This window comes from Drosophila elegans, unplaced genomic scaffold, assembly GCF_018152505.1.
Source record: "Drosophila elegans isolate 14027-0461.03 unplaced genomic scaffold, ASM1815250v1 contig_397, whole genome shotgun sequence".
In the NCBI taxonomy this organism is placed as follows: Eukaryota; Metazoa; Arthropoda; class Insecta; order Diptera; family Drosophilidae; genus Drosophila; species Drosophila elegans.
The window spans coordinates 1,328,107-1,336,084 of NW_024545782.1; the positions used below are offsets into that span (position 1 = coordinate 1,328,107).

Below are 7,978 nucleotides of genomic sequence, written 5' to 3' on the forward strand. Positions count from 1 at the left end.
TAGCTCCCATACAAATAATAAAAATATATAAAAGAACAATCAAATAATTAAGCTGCAAATCGTCATAGCTTCAATGTTTTTAAACATATACGCAAGTAAATCATAATTTTAATTAATTTTAATTCTTGCGATAGCTGCAAGGGTATATGAACTTCGGCTTGCCGAAGTTTGCTTTCTTTCTTGTTAAAATTAATTACGCTGCTTGAACTTAGTTAGGAAGTTTATATCCAGCACCTTGGTTACACCTATAAAACGAGCACAGTTCCCTTGATACTTTTCAGATGATAGCAAAATGTGTAGCATTGTGTTCGATGCAGAGGTGGTTTCTCCACCCAGTCACCTGAATGTGGCCTTTTTCGAGGATGTGCTTGAGACAGCCCTTCGAACTACAAGAGTGCAAGTGCTGACCATTCATATTCGAATGGGCAGCAGCACTGGGGAAAACTACTGCAGTCGGATCTACCGAGCTAACGTCTCGTTCAAACGTCCCGATCATCCGGAGCAGCACATGGTATTTATTGTGAAGAGTGTTCCTCACCTAAATTCAGTGGAATTCATTGAAGATCTAGAAGTGTATCTGAAAGAAAAGATCACTTACCACGAAGTTCTTCCCCGGCTAGAGATCATGATGCAGTGCAAGCGTCGCTTTGGACCCAAGTAAGTGACAATCAAGTAATAAAAAATAAAATGAAAAATGTCGCTCAATGACTGGTTGCGGTTTGAGGCTACATTTTGTTAATTAATTTCATTTCCCTTTTAATTATTAACCTTATAATTGTCTTTCGATGTGCTGAGCCTTAAATCTTACATTAAAATATTTTTAACGCTTACGATTATATTATATTTTTTGGTATGGATCAGAGATCTGCAACGAGTATGATTGAGACAACACGATCAGCATCCCAAAAACTTGATCAGTTCCACTCATCTCACTCCGCAGAATAATCATGCTCGTAGTCTAACTCGCAATCATTTCGAACAGATCGTGCTCGTTATGATTGAGAGTGAGATGCTAATGAAGTTAATTGTAAGTAGTGATTAAATACTCGAGTTGATTGCGATCAACAAATAAAATTTAAGGAAGGCCTAAGAGGCCTTACCAGTGTAACCCCCGAAACACATGGCACTCTTTAGAACTTTTTTCTGAAGGAAGTACTAGATAAAATGTTTTAAAACTTATTGCACATAATAATTAATTAACATAGCTAATTAATAATTAAGAATTATTTACTGGATTATTGGCTGTCTGCCGATGATCAAAAAAAAAAAAACAAGAAAGGAAGCAAACTTCGGCAAGCCAAAGTTCATATACCCTTGCAGCTATTGCAAAAACTAAATATTCTTGAAAACTTTTAAAATATGATTAACTTGCGTATATGCTTAAAAACATTTATGATTTGCAGCTCAATTATTCGATAGATACTATGGCAGCTATATGATATCGTTTTCCGATTTTAATAAAATTAAAAGCGTTATTCTGAACTGTCAAATTATTAATAAGTCAAAAAAAAATTTTAAAAAAAATTACAATATAGTTACATTTAAACAACATTTTTTTTCTATTTTTATTGTTCCAATGGGAGCTTTATGTTATAGTCGTCCGATTTTGATGAAATTTAAACCGTAATTCTGAAAAATTTAACGATTACTATATGTCGTAGAAATAAAAAAAAATTAAAAAACAGCAAAGTTTTTTTTTTTTAATTTTCCGATAGTTCGTATGGCTCATATGCTATAGTCGTTCCGACTTATATACTAACTGCAATAGAAAGACAACTTTTGGGAAAGTTTCATGCAGATAGCTTTAAAACTGAGAGACTAGTATGTGTAGAAACGGACAGACGGGCATGGCTAGATCGACTCTCCTAGAGATGCTGATCAAGAATATATATACTTTATAGGGTCGGATACGTCTCCTTCTCTGCGTTGCAAACTTCTGACTGAAATTATAATACCCTCTGCAAGGGTATAAAAATCAGTCAAATGAATCTTTAAACGCGATTATTTCGAATTTAAAAAGTCATTTTTTCACCCCAAAAAATCTTTTTTTTAAACCTACGCCATTTTGTTAATATTCAAAATTTTTATAGATCGAAGGTTATTGTACAGGGTGGGCCCAAATAACTGTCGCACTTAATTTTTGAAATAAAAAACAAACCATGAGATATTTTAAGTAACAAATATTATTTATTTAATATATATTAATATAGCTTACATTACTAAGACTTAAGTTCTAATCTTTCCCCTTTGTATTTTCGGGCGAGCTTCAAACGTTTCTTAAAACTATTGCAAGCGGCACGCACCACATCATCAGGAATTTCATTCCAAATTTTTGTCAAGTGTCGCTTAAACTTTTCCAAATTCATCTTTTTTAAATCCTTTAGTCTATCCAGCATGTAACCCCATATGCAGAAGTCTAAAGGATTTAGATCTGGTGACGATGGAGGCCACTCATCAACAGCCATGAAACATGGAATGTTATCTTTGCACCAGTGCTGAACAGTTTTGGCCTTATGAGCCGGAGCAGAGTCTTGCTGGAAGCAAAATGGCTTATTCCCGAACAGCTTTGATGCATGGGGATAAAAATGGCCCACAAGCACTTCATCCAAATAATATTTGGCATTGATTTTCACGCCTTTATCGATAAAAAGAAGGGGTAACTTACCTTTTTCAGATATGGCCCCCCAAACCATGACAGACGTTGTGTTTTGGAATCTCTCAACAGCAATTTTTTCTGTTGAAATATCCTCCATACTTGCTGCATACACCCGATCATTCTGCGGGTTCAGGCTTTTTTGCAATATGAACAACTTTTCATCAGAAAACACAGTATTGCAACCTGCGTGCCGCCGAAGTAACTGCCCACTTCTTTCCTGTCGCATTTTTTTTTGACGTTCTGTCAGACCATGAATTCTTTTTTTTTTGTAAGGTTTCAGTCCCAAGTCATCTTTTATGATGTTTCTAATTGTTTTGCGGCTCACATTCAGCTCATTGGCTAGTTTTCGAGCTGACCTCGCACAATTTCGCCTAATTCTTTCACGCACATTCTTTATTATTTTAGGGGTTCTAACACTTCTTTTCCGACCAGTTTTTTTGGCTATATCAACACTTCCAGTTGCCTTCAATCGAGCCACAGTGCGCTGAACAAATCGCCTATTCACATTGAGATTTTTTAGCAACTTCACAATTTCACTTGTTTTTTTTCCTTGCAAATGCAAGTTTTGCACTAGCTCCCGTTTTGCTTCCATCGTCGCCAAAATTCTAACTTGCACTGATCTTATCAGCAATAAACCCCGTTAGTTACGAAATAAGATAAAGAAAGAAGAAATGAAAAAACAAAAAGAATAGAAGCACTTGTTTAAGAGTGCCGAAGCTTTGAAAAAGTGCGACAGTTATTTGGGCCCACGCTGTAGATAAAATATTTTTAGCTTTAATAATTTTTTTACCGGAATCATGCCAGCAGTTGGTGTACTTTTTTTTTAGCCTCGGCAGTCCATAGTCCCGTTACTTCTCAAAATATTTGTAAAAAAAAGGTCTTAAAAAAAGTTGAAAACTTACCTTTGTATGTGCAAAAATTTCAAAACATTCTATTTACTACTTTCTTTAAAAAAAAAATCTAATTATTAACTATTTTTTTTGGATTGCACTGGTATATCCACTTAAGCTGTCTGGATGAATCTTCCCCAACAGTCGTATTTGAATTGCATGTAGTATATAATTTTCACGGGAAAGAACAAACGCCATATAATTTCAAAAAAAAATAATTTTAAAATGTATACCCTTGTCATTTTCAAGCATATTAATATATTATTTTCAGAAAAAAATCGGGAAAAGAAATAAATTGACCTAGCTTTGATGTTGTTCAGCATATACGAATTATATTGATGATTTTTAAAATTTCATGTTTTACATGTTTTATTTTGTAAAAAACATTGCTTCAAAAAAAAAAAACGGATCAAGACACGCTTTCCTTTGATTTGGAGTCACAAAATCTTCGTGCTGATAGGAATATTTTTTACATAAAATTACATTACCAAAAAAAGTTAGTCTATCCATTACATTCATTTTCTGAGAAATTGATAAGAAATATAGATTTATTTAAAAAAATACAAATTCAAAACTACATGTTAACATGACTTTTCTTTTAAATGTAATGATTTTTACTATCCCATGTTTCTTATTGTAAATTATTTAAGTACTTAAGGAGATTTTATTACTTACCATTTCACAGACTTTTCCAGTGCATCAAGCGACCGGAAAGCACCCTTGTGTTCGAAGATCTGGGCCAAATGGACTTTGTGATGGCCTCACGGGAGGTAGGTTTGGACGAGGAACACTGTCTGCTGGTCATGGAGCGCTTGGCGGAATTCCACGCCACTTCGATGGTGCTGGCAGTGCTGGTGAGTTAATCGAAATTTAGAACATAATTGAGTCCAGCCAATTCTGAATGTTTAGGATCCGCACATCTTTGACGCCTATGCCGACGGCATGCTCTCGCCAAGGGGACTCGCAAAGGACGACGGCATGCTTATGCGCTTCTTCTCGGGCAATGGCAAGGAACTGCACAACCTGGTGAGCTCGTGGCCCGGGTTCGAGCGCATCGCAGAGAAGATTGAAAAATACCTGCAAAACCAGAGGTCTAATCTGGTACGCAGCCAAGCGCCTCAGGATAATGAGGTTAAGGTTCTCAACCACGGTGACCTGTGGGTAAACAACATGCTATTTAAGTACGACACAGCACATCGGCCGCAGGACCTTATCCTCATCGACTTCCAGCTTAGTGTGTGGGGCAGTCCGGGCATCGACCTCAACTATTTCTTCTATACCAGCCTCACCCTGGACGTACTGCGTCACCGGCGGCCCCAGCTGCTGCGATGCTACCACGCTAGGCTGGCTAAAACACTGCTCAATCTTGACTTGGGGGTTCCCGTGCCCAGCTACGAGCAGATCGAACAGGAGGTTCACCGCCGCGAGGCCTATGGCTTCTTTGCCAGCTACGGCATCTTTCCAACAGTCAGCCAGGACAAGGCCCAGACCGCCGATAACAATCTGGAGAACTTCAAGAACGAAGACTTCGCCAAGCATAAAGTACGTCAGATGTTCGAGTCTCGTCGGTTAACAGAGACACTGCGCTACTCGCTGCCGCACTTCGAACGCGCCGGCGTTTTGGATTGAGTTTCGTGTATTTTAAAAAATACGTGCATTATACAAAATTTATGCACAATTTTTTTTAATTTGGATGTTAAGAAATTTAAGGTGGTTTGCTAAAAAAATAAAATATATTTGTACTTCTATTGGCCCCAACTCTGCTTTTAAGCCAAAGACAAAAATCCGATGAAAAATTGCGAGCTTTCCGCAATATTCGACAGTTTTATACATACTTACAAATGAATTAATATAAAGAATTTTATTCCCAAAAAGAAGGTTCTCTTCACGGCATTTGAATTTCCAGCACACGCCTGCAAAAACAGTCAAACCCATATGTTGTGTAGTAATCAATAATATCTTCGAAGTGACTTGTGATCAGAAGACAATTCAGTTAGTTTGCAAAGGCCGGGACTTTCAATATCTATGATTAATTTATTGAAAAAATTTTGTATCCTTGTAGGAGTTTAAAAAGGGCAAGCGCACAATTATTCCAGCCAGCGGCAAAGCAGCATACAAAAAAATACAAATGAAGATTTAATATTATAGCTAGAAAGAAATTCAAGGCTTATCAAAATAAACTAATACAAAATGACCTAAAAAGTGCTGAGCTATTTAAATTTAAGTTCTCAAAAGGAAAAATAAAAAGTTTTCTGCAAACTGGATCCAAAAAGAGAGAAATACAGATAAGGGGAGGTTTTATCTATGGACAAACACAACGACGCCGCGTCAGCCTGGACAAATTTTGGAACAGGTTATTAGAGTCCCACATGCTTCTGCGAGGTTTTGAAGCTGATTCCGAGAGTTGCTAGCGGTGAAACGCTTTCGGACTATGGATTAGAAGCAACAGTATTGGGACAGGCACAATTTTATTTTACCTAGGTGAAGTAAATGGTAGTAACAAAAGTACCTAGGTAAGGTAAAAGGTGTGCAATTTTTGCCTTACCTTGGTAAAGGTAGCAGTTCTAATTTGCTTAAGTTGACCCCTAGTCCACAGCCCCGTGCCCATCTGCAGAGTGTTGACAGGGCTGTTTCCATTAGGTTGCAGAGTGTTTCAGGGTTTTTACCTTGAATTAGAATACGTCGTCCGCATATGCGACTATCTTAAAGCTCCCTCCTTCTATAAGTTGTAGTAGACGGTCTTGACGAGTGTTGTAGCGAGAGCCGATCCCATAGTAGAGGTCACCACTCTGCTGGTAAGCATTGAGTGTATGATTCTCACCCGGGTTGGTTCAACTTCAAGCCTAGTCAGTGCTCGGATGGTTGCTTCTAGGGTGATGTTGTTGAAAGCCCCTTCTATGTCTAGAAAGGCCGCCAAGGTGTATTTCTTATGTTGGAATCCTTTTTCAATCTTGGAGACCAGTGTATGGAGTGCAGTTTCAGACGTTTTACGGGTATACTATAATTCTTATATGGGTGTTATCAGCCTTTCCAGGGTTTTGAGTAGAAATGAAGATAGACTTATTGGTCTGAAGTCTTAAGGGGATGTGTGTGACGGTTTCCCAGCTTTTGGGATGAAGATGACTTTAATGTTGTGTCACCTTTAAGGTATATTTTGCAGAAGTTGGCAGTTATAGTAGTTAGCTGTTACCCATTGCATAATAATATGAAGGGTCTTTTGCAGTTGTGCTGGGGACTTAAAGGGCATGAAAGTGCTTGTAGCCCATTTAATGCGCTCTGCGCTTAATAAAAGGTTAAAGGGGAAGCGAGTGTCTAAAAGCAGCTCTAGAGTTTCTGTTCACTGATATGTAGGTTTTTTGAGATATCCTATGATGGTGGGAGATTTAGATAGGATCTTCCTAAGCCGAGCTGATTCGGTGGTAGACTCTTTACTACTAACGAATCAGGCCCATTCTTTCCGTTTCATATTTCATTTTGGTTTATGGGTGTATTTGACCTTTCTACTGGGGCGGGCTTTTTCAAAGTTTCGCCGCAGGTGTCTTTGAGGATGTCGACTATCTTCTCTAGTTCTTCCCGGGTGTTGGGAGTGAAAGGAGGGAGAGTCTTTAGGTTAGTGGTTAGTTTTCCTAAGATTGGTTATATTCGTAGGGTTTGGACATACTATGTCAATGGTGAACTCTAAGTAACGGTGATCCGAGAAGAAGTGGTCACCACAACACTCCAGTCCCCGATTTGTTCAATCAGGGTCTCGGACGATAGGGTGATATCCACACTCCCCTTGACGATTACATCTATTGCGCCTGCCTTAGCGTGGTGGAAGTTTATTTGCAGGAGCTGCAATCACGTGGAGGTTTGGTGGTTGGCTGTTTGGCGTCTATCTCCTCTGGGACGTCCGACAGTCTGCTCTGGGTGTCGGCTAGAGTGTGCAGACATTTGAGGTTCTATGCAGTGTGTGTTGAGTAGGAGCACGTCATTCATTGTGTTCTTCTCGCTCTTTTCAGTTTTTACCACTTTCCACCCATCAGAGGGTAACTTCGGCTTGAAGCGGGTAAAAATCTTGAGTACCTCCACAGGGTCGGAGGGCTCAGCAGGGATCCACGCCCTGGTCTTTGGGACGGAATGTCAGCTGCATTGCTGACGTCTAGGTTGGCTTCGGGATAGACGTCGCCAGTCATGGCGATCACAGCCTTATACAGGTCGCCGATCTTTCGTCCTTGCAGGCGATAAGAAACATTGGTTTCTTTTTCTGAGATATATTAATCATAAGTCTAATTTGTTTTTGTTTCTGAGATACTGAGATTTATTGATAAATTTACGTGTTTTTTAACATAAAAAGTGTTTCAAACATTTCGTTTCCCTCCCGTTTTCTTTTTGGTGTAAGAACTTGACCCTCACAGCTAATTTGCGTTCAACTGAAGCCAAACTCGGCAGT

General features: G+C 38.7%; 1 protein-coding gene across 1 annotated transcript; it reads left to right on the forward strand.

Moving 5' to 3' along the window:
* The first annotated feature begins 213 nt into the window (after positions 1-213).
* Positions 214-5,246, forward strand: LOC108138084. Its single transcript, XM_017260074.2, has 3 exons — positions 214-657; positions 4,232-4,400; positions 4,456-5,246. The coding sequence occupies exons 1-3, from the start codon at positions 293-295 to the stop codon at positions 5,173-5,175; spliced, it is 1,254 nt and encodes a 417-aa protein (XP_017115563.1). The 5' UTR covers positions 214-292; the 3' UTR covers positions 5,176-5,246.
* Positions 5,247-7,978: the final 2,732 nt, after the last annotated feature.

What these genes read in the sequence shown, in the direction of transcription:
- LOC108138084 (XM_017260074.2), top strand. Translation starts at nt 293, where the DNA reads ATGTGTAGCATTGTGTTCGATGCAGAGGTGGTTTCTCCACCCAGTCAC. An exon ending in AAGCGTCGCTTTGGACCCAA is followed by an intron (nt 658 to 4,231) that starts GTAAGTGACAAT and finishes ACCATTTCACAG; the next exon opens with ACTTTTCCAGTGCATCAAGC. An exon ending in CGATGGTGCTGGCAGTGCTG is followed by an intron (nt 4,401 to 4,455) that starts GTGAGTTAATCG and finishes CTGAATGTTTAG; the next exon opens with GATCCGCACATCTTTGACGC.